At 36.1% G+C, this 21,780-nt stretch overlaps 1 protein-coding gene across 1 annotated transcript; it reads right to left on the minus strand.

The window, feature by feature from the left end:
• Positions 1–1,444: 1,444 nt before the first annotated feature.
• On the minus strand, positions 1,445–20,358 carry LOC123527147 (rho GTPase-activating protein gacV-like). Its single transcript, XM_053522558.1, has 5 exons — positions 20,087–20,358; positions 8,405–8,454; positions 7,284–7,337; positions 6,659–6,809; positions 1,445–1,488 (listed from the first exon to the last, which is right to left on the minus strand). The coding sequence occupies exons 1-5, from the start codon at positions 20,256–20,258 to the stop codon at positions 1,445–1,447; spliced, it is 471 nt and encodes a 156-aa protein (XP_053378533.1). The 5' UTR covers positions 20,259–20,358.
• Positions 20,359–21,780: the final 1,422 nt, after the last annotated feature.

The raw sequence follows: 21,780 nt of genomic DNA on the forward strand, positions 1-21,780 counted from the left end.
TATATTTACCGTACAAGATTTATATATGCCATATTTCGCCTGCTGATGCTTCAGACTTATTATTACAGGATGCATAACAGTATATAGCAAATCAAACAAAATCTGCGAGCCAGAAAATATTCCTCTTTAAATTATCCTGGTAAAAATGGTATTTTGTTTTATTTCGGTCAGTTGCCACTTTTACATTTTTTTATGGATCTTGAAGCAATTTCAATGGAAACTTCCATATCTTCAGAGATAAAAACAAGCCCTATTACACATGTATTTATATTTTAGCTGTCAATCTGAAGATTTATTTATTTATTTTGTTGGGTTTAACGTCGCACCGACACAATTTTAGGTCATATGGCGACTTTCCAGCTTTTAATAGTGGAGGAAGACCCCAGGTGCCCTTCCGTGCACTATTTCATCACGAGCGGGCACCTGGGTAGAACCACCGACCTTCCGTAAGCCAGCTGGATGGCTTCCTCACTTGAAGAATTCTACGCCCCAAATGAGGTTTCGAACCCACATCGATGAGGGGCAAATGGTTTGAAGTCAACGACTCTAACCACTCGGCCACAGAGGCCCCCTGTCAATCTGAAGAAGTTCCTTAGTAGGCACATACATTTTAGACCAAACTCTCTCCTTGAACCAGGGTATTTCAAAAATACTATCATGTTTGACAGCTATGTGCAGTTTTGTATATTTTAAAACACTGTACAGCAGCCTTATTAAAACTGCTCAACTTACAGATTCTTTGGCAAAAAAAAAAAAGTTTTTGGTCTTCTTTGAAAATTACAAGATCACTAGAAAATCTGTTCAGTAGGACAGTGGTTACTCAGAACTGACCGTATATATCTAGCATCCATCTATCTTCCAATATATTCATGAAGATATATAAATCTTGCATTTTTAATAATATTTTGTACATTATTGTAGATCCATAAATGAAAATTCAGCAATTATTACAGATCTAAAGAAATCTTAAATAGGCCATGTTAAATTTCCTGCATTTTCTTGAAGAATACCCTCGAGATAACAGATAAAACCCTAAAATAACACTATAATGCTGTTCTTTGTTTCATCTTTTCTTAGTCCAAAACAGTTTACTTTCATAACCTTATCACTTAAATTACAAATTAACTCAATTAATATCAAAAATAATACTTAGAGCCTATTTTAAACACAAATACTTCATTTCAACTCTTGAAATAAATATCTTAACACTTCCTTACTCTTTAATAAACATTAAAAATATTTCCCGATGACTTTATCACCTATTTCCACACACTATCACATGACTAGGTTGCTATGGGTACAGTATCACATGATCTTGCTCCTATGCAAATGGTATCAAATGATCTGGTTGCTAAGGAAGGGACATCACATGACATTGTTGCTAAGTTTTCGTGGAATGGTTCTCAAGTTGTATTTCTACAATATCACAGACTGTGTCCCCATCTTACACTCTCCCTGCATTGAGAACTGGCAAATGTGCTTTATCATCTGAAATATACAAAATGTCATTTATAAATAAGTTATGATATGCATCATACTGGATAATATGGAATCAGAGATGACATACAAACAAGGAGCTGCGTTCAATAAACGCCTGATGCCCCTGGTGGTATCCTTGTCGATAAATTTTGCACCTAAGTCCAAAACAAGGTCAAGGTCAAATTGAGGTCAGGTGATGTTTGAAGATGAGGAATGGTCACAGGTTACATCTGCATTAGTATCAAGTCATTCAAGTAAGGGGTACTGATGCTAGACGAAATTGTCCCATTTGGTTAACCAAGAGATGGCCCATATAAAGCAACCTAAGTCCAAAATGAGGTCAAGGCCAAGGTCAAACTGAGGTCAGGTGATGTCTGAAGATGAGGAATGGTCACAGGTTACATCTGCATTAGTATCAAGTCATTCTAGTAAGGGGTATTGATGTTAGATGAAACGGTCCCATTTGGTTAACCAAGAGATGGCCCATACAAAGCAACCTAAGTCCAAAACGAGGTCAAGGTCAAGGTCAAACTGAGGTCAGGTGATGTCTGAAGATGAGGAATGGTCACAGGTTACACCTGCATTAATATCAAGCCATTCTAGAAAGGGGTATTGATGCTAGACGAAATGGTCCCATTTGGTTAACCTTGTACGGATGGGGGAACGCACGGACGAACAAACGGACAGACAGGTCAATCACTATATGCCTCCCGCATCGGTAGATGCCGGGGGCATAAAAAACAACAACAAGGCCCAGTTGTTCAGAACTTTAATGGGCTGCTAAAGTAACAGCCTGTTAACTTTTGATTCAAAAAAGTGGTCTTGATGAGATTCAACACTGTTATGATCTTTTATTTTTTTGTTATAAAGATGTTTTAGTGTTCATAACCCTTAACTCATACATTTGTTTTTCTAAGTTTTCTAAAAATCAATGTCTAAATAAAATTCGTAAAGTTTTCTGTATATCAATCAACCCTCTCCAGATGACCAATTCTTCTATTTTGTATTCCTTTACCTCAAACTATTCCATCAATCTGAGAAAATCCATACTGAACAGCATTGGTAGGTAAAATATTTGTGAATATTACTCTGCATTATGACAGAGTTTTCTCCCTGTAAGTTAGAGTAACTTCCCTTGCCATGTTTGAAAACAAGCAAGCAGCAAATACAGTGCTACATATTTAGACTGTTTGGTGCAGTTCTAAATTTACAATTTTTAAAATACTCTAATACAGCTAGCAAAAGATGAACTACGAGTGAACTGAAAGCCTCTGTGCAAGTGATTCTTTCAACTTTAAAAACAAACTTGATTATACAAAGCACATGTAAAAAAGTAACATTCTCATGCATATAAAAATCCCTGTGAAAAATATCGTAATAACATAATCATAGAAAACCGGTAACACATCATATGAAAATTTCATACTGTGTCAGAAAATGAGGAATACTTTTCAACATGCCCCACAAAAATAGAGAAAGACTTCATGCCCATATCCTATATCTGTAAGTTTCACATGCTGCATGCAAGCAACATATAATCAGATACACATATAGGAGCTAGAGTAGTGTGCAAAGTATGTAATATCTAAACAAAGTTTGATACATGTTTGGTTTAAAGCAGTTTTCAGACATCATTTGACTCATGTGACAGCTGTCAATTTACCTAGCCGGTGTACCAGCATGGATTTGTTCTCCAAATGTAACTGAAAACAAGAGGGCCAAGATGGCCCTAGGCCGCTCACCTAAGAAACACTCCATAACAGTGTAAAACACGTTTGACCTAGTGATTTCATGGAAACAAATATTCTGACCAATTTTCATTAAGATTGGACCAAAAAATTGGTCTCTTGCGATAAAACAAGCATTTTCTTAGATATGACCTAGTTTTTGACCCTAGATGACCCATGTTCAAACTCGACCTAGATTTTATCAAGGCAATCATTCTGACCAAAATTCATGAAGATCAACTGAAAAATACAGCCTCTATCACATACAGAAGTTTTTTCTTTGATTTGACCAAGTGACCTAGTTTTTGACCTCAGATGACCCATATTCAAATTCGACCTAGATTTCATTAAGGCAATCAACCTGACCAAATTTCATAAAAATCAATTGAAAAAAACAGTCTCTATCGCATACACAAGATTTTTCTTTAATTTGACCTAGTGACCTAGTTTTTGACCTCAGATAACCCATATTCAAAATCGACCTAGATTTCATCAAGGCAATCACTCTGACCAAATTTCATGAAGATCAATTGAAAAATACATCCTTTATTGCATACACAATGTTTTTCTTCGATTTGACCTAGTGACCTAGTTTTTGACCCCAGATGACCCATTTTTGAACTCGGCCTAGATTTTATCAAGGTAATCATTCTGGCTAAATTTCATGAAGATCAGTTGAAAAATACAGCCTCTATTGCATACACAAGGTTTTTCTTTGATTTGACCTAGTGACCTAGTTTTTGACCCCAGATGACCCATTTTCGAACTTGGTCTAAATTTCATCAAGGTAATCATTCTGACCAAAATTCATGAAGATCAATTGAAAAATACAGCCTCTATTGCATACACAAGGTTTTTACGTGATATGACCTAGTGACCTAGTTTTTGATCCCAGATGACCCATTTTCGATCTCGGCCTAGATTTCATCAAGGTAATCATTCTGACCAAAATTCATAAAGATCAATTGAAAAATACCGCCTCTATTGCATACACAAGGTTTTTCTTTGATTTGACCTAGTGACCTAGTTTTTGACCCGAGATGACCCATTTTCAAACTCGGCCTAGATTTCATCAAGGAAATCATTCTGACCAAAATTCATGAAGATCAATTGAAAAATACAGCCTCTATCGCATACACAAGGAGACGACTACAATAGGTAACTGCCGACTGTGTCAATAGGTGATCAGATAATTACTGCCTACACATCTCTCACTCATTAAACAAGAGGATTATTGGCGACAGTTAAAATTCATGCTTTGCTGTGGCCATCATGAAGAGTAGATTATTGATTTCAAGACCACTTAATAGAAATTTAAGGTAGACTGCACAATCTGAAAATATTTAGTACTGTGGCAGAATTTTCTGGCAGCCCCCCCACCCCCGACCCCCAGGGCTCTAGACATGGGAATTCTCAAACCTTAATATCTGTATCTAGAAAAATTCCCTCATAACAAAATGTATTTCTATGGATTGCTTTAGAGAATGAAATCTCATCACAATTTTTGCATAAACCCATCTTAAATTTTGCATAAACTCACATTAATTTTTGCATAAACCCATCTTAAATTTTAACCTTAATTTTTGCATAAACTCACCTTAATTTTTGCATAAACCTATCTTAATTTTTGCATAAATCTGCACAAACTCCCATCTTAAGTTCTTCATAAAAATGCTATAAACTTGAAAATAAATATGTTACTTCATTAAAGAACTTTTATACTTTAGACAGGGGTGCATGCGTACTGAGCATTGACAAATCACTAACCCTTGACAGCAGACAGTGTCCAAATCAATACCTTTGTCAATAGAAAGCAATATATAGGACAACTACCCTTTGAATAATTTATCTAATCTAGCCTTATCTTTAGATGCAGAAGAGCGAACTTCAGCTTCAGAAATCATATGTTACCCAGACAGAAGTGCTAAATCAAAGCTTTCACAAAAAGTGGAACAAGATACAGCTATATCAAGGTAAGTCAGAATTTCAACTATAAGTGCGTAAAACTTGCACCCAGCTAAACTTGGACCAGAAAAAGAAACCATGTTATTTGCAGCAGATAAATATGCTAATTAGAAACCTTCTACACCCACAAAAATTGTGCATCAGTAAGCAGTGTTCAATATGCATTTATGTAAATCAGCTTTACTTTTCAACCATCTATTTCAATCAGCTGCAATCAGAAGTCGAAATCTTAAGAGATGTGTAATTATCTTTCAATCTAATGCAGATCAAGGTACTGTTAAAACATCCCCATTTTACCTTGTACAAACTGGAGATTTTTCTTCTTACAGGTGGTGCATTAAATTTGAGCAACTTTTTACTACATTGTTCAGTTTTTGTATATTCTATATGAGATTTATTAGCGGAACAAAAAGACTCATTACATGGAGTAAACTCACTACTAGAACTGTATGTTTTATTACTTTTTAATGAAACTGTAATTACCCCCACCCTCGGCTTTAGATATGAAAGTATGTAAAAACGGGAATGTTTCTTTTAGTTTTAACATAATTTTGAGTTTTACAGTTGTATTTGACAGATTTTGGGATATTTCAACAATCTGAACCATAAGACAAGTTTTAAAATGGTGTGTAGGTGCTGAATGCATATCTTTTTAAGCTACCTAGATAGGCAAAGAGAGGTTATAATAATTTTATAAACTTGCATTTCAAATGAATTTTGGCTAAATGTCATAAGTGTCAATGCAAGTCTTTGACAAATATAGTACAATAATTCTTATATAAGCATCATTCCTTAGGCTATTAGTTACATTATATAAAGATAATCAAATTTATACTCTAATACACTAAAGTAACTCTATCTTCAACTTGGTTGGGCAACCAGGATAGGAAAATCAACCTAGCAAAAATCTAACATGAATTTAACTTTCAGTGAACATGAAATAAGTGTAAGTGATCAGTTGAGTTGAAAAAAAATCCATTTCTTTACCAAAATCAGTTTTACCACCATTAACACTAACTGTTTACATGTACTTTTTCAGTATTTCACTCAACCGCTTCGGTAGCCTGGTGGCAGAGCGTCCGCTTCGAGGTCGTGGGTTCGATCCCCGGCCGCGTCATACCAAAGACATAAAAAATGGTACTAGTAGCTTCCTCGCTTGGCGCTCAGCATTAAGAGGATAGTGCTAGGACTGGTCAGCCCGGTGTCAGTATAATGTGACTGGGTGGGGTATCATGCCACGTGTCTACGGCGTGATATTCCAGTGAGGCAGCACTATAAAGTTGGGCATTGTGCTCACTGCTACAAGTAGACACCGTCGTTTATATGACTGAAAAATTGTTGAAAAAGACGCTAAACCCGAACACACACACACACACAGTATTTCACTCACTACAGATTATAACTGAACTCATACAACCAGATACAATGTATTCTCCTATAACTGGTTATACTCATCATTAGGACGACTAATTTCTAGTTTTTCTTACCTTTAAGACTAGCTATTTCGAGGGATTTTTCCTGTTTAAACTGGTTATATTCTATTGCACGTTCCTCGTCCTGTTTCTTGTGTTCCTCATTCTCTTTTTCCTTCTCATTTTGTAAACGACCAAACTCTGTCTCCATGTCTTCATGCTGACTCTGAAATATTGTGTACTATATGTAAAATATACAGCTAATCATGAACAGTGAAACATAACCCACTAGAGAATCAATGACACACAAGGTCTTTGGCCAATTTTCTTATATTTTTAATGTTTAGATAACTTGAAACTTTGGATAACTCAAGTATTTTGCTCATCTCCTTTTGGCTTTGAGCAATCACTTTTTTATTCTGTGTATGTGTGTGTGTGTGTATAATACACATACGTTTCTTTTTCTTTGGTTTAGGTTTTCGGTATTTTTTTCCATAGTATTTAAGTTACATAACAGCTGTGTTGCATTAATGTCCTGTCACTTCAATTTTTTCAATTTCTCAAATGAAAATTTCATCACGAACATCCTTCACAAACGTAATCTCTGAGTCTCTCTATACCCATGATTCAGAAACAATAGAGACAGATAGCAGAGACCTGTACAGTCAGAAATACAAGTAACACATGAACATGTACATACCTTTAGCATTTTATATTGCTGTTGCTGTGAGTTTAGTCTGTTTGTCATCTGTTCCTGAAACAAACAAAAACTTTCATAAAAATTTATAATTTACAAGTGCTTTCATTTTTCAAGTAATACAGTCAAGTTGATTTTTGACAGAACTTTACAGCTATCTATGTTGTATATATAGATAAGAAACACTGTCCACATTCACTCAGTCCTAATGTCTACCTATTCTGACCATATCAGTGCCAATCAATGGTTAATTTTTTAAAACATGACAGGATTCTAGTAACATACTGGTAGTCAGTTTACCAAACCTGTTCAGCATGTTGAAGTAACATCTTCATCACCAAGACCCTACAACTTCCTAACAAGATTCAGAGGTGGAGGTAAAATTATTTTAGAATGGATGGAGAACACTCACACTGTGCTTAGCACCCCCCCTCCCTCCCCCCCAAAATTCCCTAAACCAAACCCAAGAGCAGAATTATTAAATGACCTAACAATTAAGTCTTGTGCTCTACGTACTGAACTGTTGTTTTTTTTGTTTGGTTTTATGTCGCACAGACACAATTATAGATCAAATGGTGACTTTCCAGTTTTGATGATGGAGTAAGACCACAGGTGCCCCTGCCCACCCTCCCCCCTCCTCGCATTATTTTATCACGGGCAGCCACCTGGGTAGAACCACCTACCTTCCGTAAGCCAGCTGGATAGCTTCCTCACTATGCACTAAGGTATCTGGGTAAGTAACTTAGAGATGTAAAACTTGCTAAAATTAGAACAACTTGCACCTTTATACTCATGCTAAGAGTCCCTGACAGCCCTAATACCTGGAATGGCACCATAGACCTCCCTCTACCATTGAAAATTTGAGCAAGTACATGAACCAATTCATAAAGCTATACATATGATGTGATAAAAAACACCCCCTCTTCATCTAGAGCAACATAAATATCTGTGGCACTTTGACAATATTTATACTTTCCTGCTGACATGGCCATAAAGCATACAATCCTATTATGTCAAACAGAAGTCACACTCGTGTAAAATCTATACATTGAATTTGGAAGAAAGGAAATAACTTTAACCTTGGAAAAAAGTTTATCTGCACTTGATATTATAATAATACTTACTTTTTCATTATCACATCTCTGTTTCAGCTCATCTTTTGCAATAATCTGGTCTGCAAAATGTAAAACAATGCTTATTAAAACAGTCATTATTACACATGGAATTATCGTAGTTTCTTTTTCACCACATTTTACATTTTTAACCTTTAGCCTGCTGACGTTAATTGATTCTGCCTTTGCGACTAGCAAACACCAAGATGAGCCTGTACGTTTGTGCAGGTTAATCATGGTCTGCACTGTTCGCTATTCAGTCAGTAGATTTTCAGTGAACACCCCTTCATATTATAAGTGGTGCTACCCAAACTGAATAGACCAGTCCATTTGGGTAAAGGTTAACTTTATCTACCGAGTTGTTCCATGATTTGCATGTCTGCTACCTTACGATCTGCTAATTGAAAAGAGTTGAAAAAATTAACCTTTACCCTGCTAAACTTCTAAAATGGACTGATCCATCATCCAATTTGGGCAGCATCACTTATTATTTAAAGGGGTGCTCACTGAAAATTTACTGACTGAATAGCAAACAGGGCAGACCATGATCAGCCTGCAAGAACGTGCAGGTTGATCTTGGTCTGCACTGTTGCAAAGGCAAAATAACTTGCCGCCAGCAGGCTAAAAGTTAAGACAACCCATACAGAAATTATTTCTAGGTAGATTTTCCTGGGAATTCTTGATATCCTGGTGTATAAAACTCCTTGTATTCAAGAAATACTAAAATCCTAAAAATACCTTCGACCATATTTTGCTAAGAAAATACCAGGAAAGCGAACATTACAATAACAATACCAAGGAGACCTAGGAATTTAACACAAAAAATTTCAGGAAAGCCAAATGGAGATAGAAATTCTTTTTAAAGATTTTCCTGGTACACACAAATGTCCACTTCCTTGTTTCCTGGAACCTGGAAAACGTATTCTTTATCTATTTCTATACTATCAGTAAGTTCATACTTTGAAATCGACAGGAAAAGTTCTAAATTGGAAATCATTATAAATTCATTTCTGGTCATGCAGGTATCCAAAGCAATTGAAAGAAAACATTGAATCTAACTTGATAAAATTTCACTCAACATTTTTTATTTTGTAAAAAAAAAGAATTACTCTGAAATTATCTTAAGCTTTAGAACGCAGGTGACATGTGATATTGCCTTTGCGACCAGTGTAGACCAAGATCAGCAAGCACATCCGTGTAGGCTGATCATGGTCTCCACTGTTCGCTATTCAGTCAGTAAATTTTCAGTGAACACACCTTTGAATAATAAATGGTACTGCCCAAAATGAATGATGGACCAGTCCATTTTAGAAATTTTAGCAGGCTAAAGGTTAAAATATTCATAGAGCGCTATTTTTTAGGATTTCATGGTTGTGTTAATCTACAAAATTAAATTCCAGTGAACTCATACAATTCCCTGCATGCATTAATTTATTTCAACATCTAAAGCTGAAATCAACGACCACAACATTTTATGCCCACAAAATTAAATTATTTCACAGCATAACAGGTTCATCAATTATTCTAGATACCTAAAGAAAGTCATTCTTTTCTTTGTTATTGAAAGTCTCAAACAACAAACATTGAAATGAACACAAATTTGAATAAAATATTATTTAAATGCTATAAGATACAGGCATTTTAAAACTTTATAACTTACAATGTGCTATTTGTTATAGGACAGTGACTGCTATATCGCAAATTTGTGTCATTTTTGCTGACCATTAACATTAACAACAGGGTCAAACCATATAAAGGTTCAGTATATAGATTTTCATCCGTCGGACCTTAGGCTGGCCGTAACAGACCGGGACACGGTTTATAAAGGTGGGAGACAAGCTATATATGGAAAACAGCTGTTCTTTGTTCAATGAAACAACAATACTATGTAAAGATAATATTATATAAAATTATTCTGTCAGTCTGGTACAATGTATATATAGAACAGCTGTTAAGTTACTGTCACAGCTGAAAGCTAGCAATTTCTGAACAGAAAATATAAGAAAAATAAATGACAGGGACCACTTAAATTGCTTAAGTGAGTGAAGGTGTCGTATTCCATTAGCATCTAACATTTAAAAAAAATCTTAACTTTGTATTTTTTTCTTAAGTCTTGCATTTTTTCTTAAATCTAAGATTTTTTAAAGTTTTAGAAAGTTTTTATCTTAAATAAAATCTTAAGATAGTTTGGGGTTTTTTTGTCCTTAAATCTAAGGAATTACATTCACCTTCCTTAACTTTCTAAGAAATTTCTTAATTCACAAATATCAGTAAAAAGATAAAAATATTTACTCTAATTTCGGTATTTTAATACCTTATAATATTATTGGATTTTCTGGATGTCAGATGTATTGTTAGTAACCCAGTAAATTACAGCGCTGCCTGTTATCAGATATTATTCAAGAGAAGAAAGACAACTCAACTGGAAATATTTTTTACCTAATGAAAAAAAGACAGATTTTCCTTAATCTTAAACATGTTAAAGGTATCATCTTAGACACTACTGAAATACGGCACCTGATGCTTAGCCACTAATGCTAAAGTCAGCGATATTTGAAGTTTAAACTATTAGTTGGTTTCAGAGTAAGATCTAAACATCTGAACACTGGGTGAACACAGACTGATGTAATATTTTCACTTCAGGCATAGCCTTATAAGTCAAAATATAAAATCTGGTGTTCCTGGGAAATGATATCAAATTGAACTTTTAACACTGCCAATTACTTTTTATTTCATGACTTAACAACAGTTTTTACAACATTTTATTCATAAAAGTTGTAAAACAAAATTAATACTGTGCAACATCACACACTTAAATGTCTAATAGGAGAACATTCATTTAAACTAGAGCTGTCACAGAAGTAAGCCAATGTCAAAGTCAAACTGTTCCGGGTCAATGTGACCTTGACCTTTGACCTACTGACCTCAAATTCAATAGGGAACATCTGCTGGTCGTAAACAACCTTCCTATAAACTTTCATGATCCTAGGCCCAAGTGTTCTCAAGGTATCATCCAGAAATGGTTTGACTGTTCCAGGCCACTGTGACCTTGACCTTTGACCTACTGACCTCAAAATCATTAAGGGTCATATGCCTCCCTCTTAAGTTTTGTGATCCTAGGCCCAAGCGTTCTCAAGTTATGGTCCGGAAACTGTTTAACTGTTCCAGGTCACTGTCATCTTGACCTTTGACCTACTGACCTCAAAATCAATAGGGGTCATCTGCCAGTCATGACGAACCATCTTTTCAACTTTCATGATCCTAGGCCCAAGCATTCTCAAGTTATTATCGGGAAACAGTTTAACTGTTCTGAGTCACTGTGACCTTGACCTTTGACCTACTAGCCTCAGAATCATTAGGTGTCATCTGCTTGTCATGATCAACCTCCCTATTAACTTACATGATCCTGGGCCCAAGCGTTCTCAAGTTATCATCTGGAAACGTTCTGCGTCATTGTGACCTTGACCTTTGACCTACTGACCTTTAAGTCGAAATGGACCTGATTTTAGGATGTTATACCTGTGTACCAAAAATTATTTAAATCTGTCAAGCCTTTCATGACTTACTGTCCGGAAACCATGAAAACCAATGGACCAACAGACTGACCGACAAGCTCACTCCTATATACAACCCCAAACATTGTTTGTGGGGGTATAATTATACATACTTCCACATTTTCTAGCGACTTTGGCCGCTTTAAACTAAGCTGTCCGACTGAAAGAAAGTATTCACATGCTTTTTAAAGATAAATTGCATACAGGGATTTTTATCAAACACACTCTACTTGGAAGAAAAAGTTCCTAAATTAACATTGGGGAGAGGGTGATATTTACTGGTAAAGGATTCATGGGAGTTAATAACTAAATATCTCATGCTCTAAAAGAACAGCATGCTAAACTCACCAGTCAGTGGGGTGTGTAAGCTTTTTTATTGTTGACACCAGTAATCTACATGGGCGACCGCTCCAGAAGACTGTTAAAGCATTTTTAGTTGGAGGATAGTGCAAGAAACAAAGAACTATTCCAGATCTTTCCCTGGTTCTTTAGCCTGCCAGGGGTAAAACATATTCCAATATACAAGTAAGTAATTTTCAGATACCGTATTTTGGTGCATATAGGTCACACTTTTTCTACCCATTTCGCTGCCTGAAAAGGTTCCTGCGACCTATACGACAGAACATTGCCAGCAGAATTTTTTTCGGGCCAATTTTCTGACCATAGCTCTCGCAAAACTACATGCATCTGTTACGAACAAACAAAATGGATAAAAAATACCAATATCGGCGGCTTTTCAACCAATAGCGGTTACTTTCAATAAAATATATTGTAAATAACCCATACAGACTATTAAAATTTCGAATGACTTTAATTCAAAGATGTTTTTGCAGTTTGAATTATGTTTGTTTCTACCTTCGTTTTACTGGATGCCATTGACATGTACTCCGGGTTGGATAAAATCCGGACAGATCCGTCCTCCATTCCAAACATTGTTTATACTAATTCTTAGCGTATTAAAAATCTTGAAAGATAATTTTGTTACTTTTGATTTTTAAATAAAAGAAACAAGAGCGCAGCCAAGCGGGGCAATATACGCCCAAAGGCTTACATCATAGGATGGGAGAACTTGACTGTTGAAGCCCCAAAGGACTGGAACAACAAAAGGAAAACTTCAAAAAAAAAAACTAAGTCCACAAAAAAAAATTCAAAGTCTACCAAAAAATCCTTACCAGGTACAGGTATGTAAAAATACACCTTAAAATTGGAGGTACCATCCATGTACCACAGAAAAGTGGTCTCGGTTTTTCCCTACAGCCAATAATAAAAAAGTTTCAAAATAAGCTATTTATAGTAACATAAAAGGGAAGTAATTCAAAAAAAATTTATTGTAAGTACAAACAAGAGCACCGCCTTGCGGGTGCTGACGCTCATCTGATTTTTTTTGTATAATAGAAATATTGTCCTACCCATGATTTTCTAAGTCTAAAAAGGGCCATCATTCTTGCAAAAAGCAGGATAGAGTTATGTTTCTTGATGTACAGTGTCCACTTATGATGGTGAAAAACTGTTGCAAGTTTTAAAGCAATAGCTTTGATAGTTCATGAGAAAAGTTGACTTAAACATAATATTCAACCAAGAAAATGATTTTTCTAAGTCCAAAAGGGGCAATAATTATTGCAAAAAGCAGGATGGAGTTATGTTGCTTGCTTTACAGGGTCAGCTTATGATGGTGAACAACAGTTGCAAGTTTTAAAGCAATAGTTTTGATGGTTTAAGAGAAAAAGTTGACCTAAACATAAAACTTAACCAAGAAATCTGATATTTTCTAAGTCCAAAAGGGGCCATCATTCTTGCAAAAAGCAGGATGGAGTTATGTTTCTTGCTGTACAGGGTCCACTTATGATGGTGAAAAACTGTTGCAAGTTTTAAAGCAATAGCTTTGATAGTTTAGGATAAAAGTTGACCTAAACATAAAATTTAACCAAGAAAACTGATTTTCTAAGTCCAAAAGGGGCAATAATTCTTGCAAAAAGCAAGATGGAGTTATGTTTCTTGATGTTCAGGGTCTGCTTATGATGGTGAACAAGTATTCCAAGTTTCAAAGCAATAGCTTTGATAGTTTAGGAGAAAAGTTGACCTAAACAGAAAACTTAACCAAGAAATCTGATATTTTCTAAGTACAAAAGGGGCCATAAATCTTGCAAAATGCGAGATGGAGTTATGTTTCTTGCTATACAGGGTCAGCTTATGATGGTGAACAAGTATTCCAAGTTTCAAAGCAATAGCTTTGATAGTTTAGGAGAAAAGATGACCTAAACATAAAACTTAACCAAGCAACGCCGACGCAGACGCCGACGCCGACAACCGCTCAAGTGATGACAATAACTCATCATTTCTTTTCAAAAAATCAGATGAGCTAAAAAAGAGATCTGCCAAATAAAAACAAGAGCACTGCAATGCAGAGCAATATACACAAAGCAAAGTCATATATGACCTTTGACCCTTAAGTGTGACCTTGACCTTGAAGCAAGTCATCCGGAACATGCGCTCTGCACATCGTTGCAATGTGGTGAACATTTCTGCCAAGTTTCTTTGAAATCCTTCCAGCAGTTCAAGAGTTACAGAGCGGACACGAAACAAACTGATATGACTTTTGACCCCTAAGTGTGACCTTGACCTTGAAGCAAGTCATCCGGAACATGCGCTCTGCACGTCGTCTTGGTGTGGTGAACATTTGTGTCAAGTTTCTTTGAAATCCTTCAAGGGGTTCAAGAGTTACAGAGCGGACACGAAACAAACTGATATGACCTTTGACTCCTAAGTGTGACCTTGACCTTGAAGCGAGACATCCGGAACATGCGCTCTGCACGTCGTCTGGGTGTGGTGAACATTTGTGTCAAGTTTCCTTGAAATCCTTTAAGGGGTTCAAGAGTTACAGAGCGGACACGAAACTGCTAACAGACAGACGGACGGACGGACAGACAGACGGACAGACACCAGCGTCATAACATAATACGTCCCTTCGAGCGTATAAAAATCCAAAAAGAGATATTTTGTTAATTTTTTAACTCAGAATCAAAAGAACGCGGTTAATTACATGACGCGGAAGGGTGTTATAATTGATGTGCAAACAATTCACACTTTAACTTGCATAATTACAGAATGTAAATGCAAACCGACTGCTGCCAATTAGTGTCAAAAGGCCGCTTTTCTTTGATTTGAGATGTAGTCTGTTACCGATACTACTGTTGGTACGAAACGGTTGGGATCGAAAATAACACTGTCCGATTTCCACCATTGAATCAGGTTCTGATAATAATTCAGTCCGCGGCATCAGTATAGCCGCCGCCATAACTTTTTCGATGTAACTCATTGCAGAGCTGGAGCGGTCTTCTGCGCATGCCCGAGAGTGATTATCAATTGTAGCACACGGCAAAAATTTGCATATTTTTGCATGTCCGCACACATTTAATGTACAATATGCATAAAATACTGACTAAAGGTTAGGGTTAGTATCACCATGGTTACAAAATATATACATTTAAGATATTTTCGTTCAAATTTAGTTAATCCGGTATGTACCAGAGTCTGTAATTTATACCGGCGCTCCAAGTCTGCATTGAGTCACAGTCTAACTTTTTTTGCCGGTAAATATTGCTGGGGGAAAATCCGAAATTTAACTGCGACTAATACGCTAGAACTTAAATTTTTCGACCATTTCCAGAGCAAAAATTAGATGCAGACTATACATTACCGCGACCTATACGCACCAAAATACGGTAGACTCAGTTCCAGACAGGCGTTTCATTGACTACTGTGTCTGCTCTCATTGCAGATTTGTGTCAAACTAGAAGATGCTTTTGTAGAAAAGCGCATGTCTCCCCCACTGCATAGTCGTATAGGCTAGAAGTCAATAGGGGACAGAAGCAAAAGTCAAAGAGACACTGATGGTTGACTGCAATAGGGATCATCTACTTGGCATGTCCAATCATCCCACTAAGTTTCCACATTTGAGGCCTAGCGGTTCTCAAGTTATGAATTGAAACAGTTTTCTATGTTCAGGCCCCTGTGGCCTTGACCTTTCATCATTTGACCCCAAATCAGTAGGGGTCATCTACTTTGCATGTCCAATCATCCTATGAAGTATCAACATTCTGGGTCAAGTGGTTCTCAAGTTATTGATCAGAAATGGTTTTCCATGTTCAGGCCCCTGTGACCTTCACCTTTAACAGAGTGATCCCAAAATCAATAGGGGTCATCTACTCTGCATGATCAATTATCCTATAAAGTTTCAACATTCTGTGTCAAGTGGTTCTCAAGTTATTGATTGGAAAGGGTTTTATATGTTCAGTCCCCTGTGACCTTGACCTTTGATGGAGTGACCCCTAAAACAATCACTAACAGTGACAAAATTGTGCAGCAAGAGTTGGCCAGCTTTCACATTTTCTCCCCAAATTGTAAATAAAGTTTGAAACCAGTATTTCTGAAAGAATATAATATTTTTATATATATATACAAAATATTTATAGATAGCAGGGCAGTCTCTACCATTTGCATGTACTACAAATGCCTTCATGATGGGTGGCAAACACACAACTCGATTCCCGCTGGGAATACGCCTAAAATGGGTTATGCGACGTCTGGTGCTGGTGTTGCGCATAAGAAAAGATGAAACTGAGATAAGAGAACTTGCGGTTTTGCTCAATATGACACAATTACAAATTGTTCTTGAAAAAAAAAAAGCTATTCAACACAAATTTGATAAAATACCATGTGTGAAATGTAAAGTTTTTTATGATAATACTGGTTCAATGCAGATATTTCAACATATGATATTTTGCCATATTTGTGTTGAACAGCATTTTTCATTTTTTTCAAGAACATTTGTAAGTCTGTGTCATACTGAGCAAAAACATAAATTCACGAACCTCATATTTGTCTTTTTTTACTTACAACATCAGCAACCAATGGGAATTAGAATTTCACATTTACCACCTGTGTTTATGTAATGCATTCCTTAATAGGTGAAACTGTCATAAAAATTTAACTTAATTTTTTTTACATTTGATCATAAAAATTTGATGCTGACACTACTGTTAAATTCAAGAGCACAGAAACTGCTCTCAAGGACTATTGGTGGATGCAAGTCCTAGACCATTCATAGCAAAAACAAGTTAGATCAACTAGACATGGGAGTTATTTTTATTTGACATGAGGTTTTTTTTTTCCATGCTGCATCCAACTGGTCTGGCCATGCTGCCTTACCATTAAGGGAAGCTTTACACTTTAACTTTTCTGCATGAAGCGCTTTTTGTAAGCGTTCTGTGTGACCATACTGTACTGAAAATATGCACATGCTTGCCTATTAGAATTAAAGCTTGAATGTATACTTAACCCTTAACCTGCTATATTTCTATAATGGACTGGTCCATCTTTCAATTTGGACAGTACCACTTATTACTCAAAGGGGTTTTCACTGAAAATTTACTAACTGAATAGCGAACAGTGCAGACCATGATCAGACTGCACGGATGTCGCAAAGGCAGGATCATCTGCCGCCAGCAGGCTAAGGGTTAAAGCTTACAACAATATGGAAATAATGTTAACACTAGAGCTGAGGTGAAACACAAAATAAAATTGGCAGCTAATGCCTCTACAAAGCAAAGCCACAAAATATTTACTGTGCTGTCAAAAATTGACAAAATTGGTGGTAACATACAAAGTTTTCCAATATATACTATTTCAAACATTTTTCCTTTTCAAATAAATTACCCTTTTCACCGGGGGTTTGAAGCTGACCTATGATTCTGTTTCCCGAAGATATGGTTTCTTGATTTCAGCCAGAGTCTAAAATATTCTACAGTTTTTAGCTTTTTGAACCATGTGTGTAGTCGTGTATAACGATTATAACTGGCCTACTCATTACGCGAGTAACAAAAATAATCGACTTAAATGTCATGCGGATATCCTATCCCTAGGCCAAATGTTGATTCAGTGTCTAGCCATCTGGTAAGCAGACAATTAACTGTTCTCAAGGGTTTATACTTTATACAGTTAGTTGCTTACCTGTATGTTGGAAGTTAAACATCTAAAATAAAGAATTGATGCCATTACCTGTCCTTAGCGCCGATACCACTTCAGATAAACATTTGGCAGTGGCTAGAGAACCAGAACTGGTTCCCTAGACAGCAGACTTATTCATCCGGAATCGGTTCTCTAGCCAAAGTACTTGCATGTAGGCAAGGGATCTAGAAGTTTATTTCCATGCATAAAGCTGCCGAAATTCACAATCTTGATGACACTTTATCGACATGGTAAACACAGATAAATGCGAGGGCATGACTTGCGGAAATGGTAAAATTAATAAAGTTAATAATATGCACGATACTTACCAAGCGATTTTTTTCTTATATAAGTGATACCGAATATCAGACCCATTCACAATTGCAAACGGTCTTTCACAATTTACAAATCGGGTCCACCGGACCCATTCACAATTGGTGTGAAAACTCCTAATAATAGTAGAAAAATGTAAAGACGCATTATTTCATGGAGGCTGCCATGTTTGCAATGCCTTCTGGTAGTAATCGTACTGCGCATGTGCATTGAGAAACAATGTTACCAAGATTAGAGTATGATATAATGGGGTACCCAAGCGGGCGAAGCTAGATAGGGCTAAAATCTGGAAGGCGGATTGATCTGTCTATAGCACAGTAAGAGCTGAAAAAGTTTTCAACTTTTGCGAGGAAATCAAGATTTGTTACATTCTACAGTCACCCTATATTATCAACCATGAACATTAATTCATAGTGCGTTTGGGTACAAGTCATTTAAAATTTTAAATCGTGTCCTTGTTTTGGAATAAATATTTGAATGTAAGTTTTAAATACCTATCTTCTTACACCCATATATTCATATTCAATCATTAAACATTCTGATTCACAAAGTATTAAAAAATTCACAAATAATGGGGAAAAGTTCACAGTTTTGAGACAAAATGACGCTAATTTCCACAATTTTTCTGTTATCGGTCCCATTCAAAATGTTGAGAAAAAAATCACTGTTACCAAAAGAAAAAACAATGTGAATTTCGACAGCTTTATGCATAGAAATAAACTTCCAGTTCCCTTGCCTATGCATGTACTTCGGCTAGAGAACCGATTCCGGAGGAATAAGTTCGCTGTCTACAGGACCGGTTCTAGCTTAAGATCTTCAGCGCTCTCGGTTTATATACTGGATTTGGACGGGAGCGCTGAAGTGTACTCTGTAGGGAAATCATACCAATAATAGTGCCAGAAATCTGACACGCTCGCGTTTCTATTTTTAAAAGAAATCGGCAGCAGCACTTTCTGATCAGTAAATAATTATAGTAAAATCTACCATTGTGCCAAATTTTACGCATTAAAACTTATAATTGATGGCAGAACTACCTGACAATTTCGAACTGGTCTGAAACGTTTACTCTATGCCGCCATCTTGCTCCTTTGAAATATGAGACTGACCTTTCACCTGCGCGAACCTCTAAGAGAGCACTCACATGTGCCGCTTTGCATTTGAAGTTGCATTGATCAGCATCCTGGTGGCAAAAAAACTTGGAAAAATGTTTTTTTTTTATTGAAATTGATTTGAATTATTACTTTCATAGATAAATCCTTAAGAAAACTTGTATGTATAAATCATCTCTTTTGTTTACAAGGTGCTCTACATGTATATTTTTAGCGGCTCGCACGGTTACGTTATGCGAGAAATTGTTGTAGCTATTCAACAATGGCCGCCGAAATGATGCTGATCTAACAGTGACTTGTAAAAATCGGCGATTTTATTGCAAGATTTGCTTGCAGAATTTGATAAATGGTGTTAACTGATGTAGAAGTGATTACTTTATCAAGATACCCATACGTTTTCGTTCAAAATTTCAGTTGACTACGTTTGCGACGAAAAGTTGGACAACTTTTTATTTTGGTATGAGGCCTGGTCCAAAACTCTAAAGCCAAAACTATGAAAAAAAAAATATATAAAAGAGCGGCATTTAGAGTTTTGGAAGCCAGGACTAGACCGGTTCCAGTTCTGTTAGCCAATGGCATTGCCTAAACATTTAGACATACAAACTCAATGACAAGATCTTACACACATTATTCCAAGTGTTCTGCCAAAATAAAGTGATTGAATGATTGTATGTTTATCAACTTAAATATACCTTGTAACTGGGCCGAAACCGATTCTTGTTCTCTTCTGTACCTTTCTGCAGAACGTTCCGTGTTTTTCAACTGCCCGGACAAGTCGTTGTACAAATAAATAAAATAAACGAGACCAAAAAACGCAACTATACAGACGACTACTTTAGCCATGCCACCATTTCTTCGCATCATTTTGAATGTCAAGACATTAACTAAATAGAAACGTTAAAATTATTTAGTTACGATTATCACAACAAACAACATGGACGTGTCATCGACTGGTTAACAACTTCTTGATTACAGAATACCCGAACGTAAAATAACTACCAGAAAGAGAACAATATTCCTGTAGGTTGTTCCGATTGGTACATGTTAACATTTTATACCTCGAGGTTATTTTGCATTTTATGTCACATGTTCTTATGAACCATGACAGTATATAAATCAAATCAAATCAAATCAAATCAGATCAAATCATGTCGAGTGTTTAAACTGCAGGGATATAGCATCGAAAATACTGCATGATTATATTTTATCATGGGTTAAATATTTTCTTATAGGTCGTAAATAGCCAGTAGCCTGTAAGATTCCCTTATTCTATAAGAAGACCATATAGGACTAAAAAATGGGAAGACTAGTGGGAAATGGAATTCAATCCCACACAATTTATACTGTTTCAAATATACAGAATTAAGGAAAAAATAAAGTTTGAATATATACTTCTACAGTCAGTACATACGATTTTTCAACTTTGTATACCACTTTACCACATAACTTAATAAATGACAAACTAACTGCCCAAATTCAAAAGACTTTTTCCAGAGAGAATGCTACATTTCTCGCTTGCAATTTTGATAAAGCTTTTTTTACTAGCAATATTATTAAACATTATACAATGTGGACCTGTGACGAAGTTTGTAAAGCCCTTTCCTTTTTATTGAACAACATTACATCAGGTTTGGGAATGCAGTTTTTAGACAAGTAGATGGTATTCCCATGGGAACAAATTGTGCACCCCTTGTCGCAGATTTGTTTTTATATTGTTATGAAAGAGACTTTATGTTGAGCCTTTCTCCAGATACGCAGGCAGATATTATAACTGCTTTTAATAATACATCACGCTATCTGGATGATATTCTTAATATGGATAATCCGCTTTTTTTGGTCAGTTGGTGGGTACTATTTACCTAGGGATTTTTGAACAGTTAACTAAAACTAACAATTCGAATACTGATGCTTCATTTTTAGATTTACATCTCTCTATTTATGACAATATTATACATACCAAAATTTATGACAAGAGGGATGATTTTAATTTTAGTATTGTAAATTTTCCCCATTTGGATGGGGATGTACGCGAGAAGGTATTTCTAAACCCGTTTTTTATGGGGATGTGGTTTACAAACTTCGTAAGATCTTGGGTCATGGTAATTTTCCGAATGTATTTGGTAAAATTATAAAACGTTTTATTAAAAGAGGTTACGACCCAACTGTTTTGAGACATACCGCATGTTTAGTGTTCAACCCGTTTACAGTTGGACACTACGCTTCCCTCTTTGATTGTGTCTGACGGAAGAGGGGGAGGAGTCTATGATAAGCAGTTTTTAAATCCTACCAGGACTGAACTGTTTTGATATCTGTCTTCTGGCCTGTTTCGTCGGGCCCTTAAGAGTGTTTCTCTTGTGGCTCTGTCTTCTGAAGAGGCATTGAGTAC

The sequence above is a fragment of the Mercenaria mercenaria genome, chromosome 14 (assembly GCF_021730395.1).
Source record: "Mercenaria mercenaria strain notata chromosome 14, MADL_Memer_1, whole genome shotgun sequence".
NCBI classification, from domain to species: domain Eukaryota; kingdom Metazoa; phylum Mollusca; class Bivalvia; order Venerida; family Veneridae; genus Mercenaria; species Mercenaria mercenaria.

Bases quoted from the DNA above. Each gene is read 5' to 3' on its own strand.
- LOC123527147 (XM_053522558.1), bottom strand. From the start codon at position 20,258: ATGATGCGAAGAAATGGTGGCATGGCTAAAGTAGTCGTCTGTATAGTT. The intron at 6,810-7,283 runs GTATGTACATGT...ACAATATTTCAG, and splicing joins AGCAATATAAAATGCTAAAG to AGTCAGCATGAAGACATGGA. The intron at 1,489-6,658 runs GTAAGAAAAACT...TGTATATTTCAG, and splicing joins CGAAATAGCTAGTCTTAAAG to ATGATAAAGCACATTTGCCA.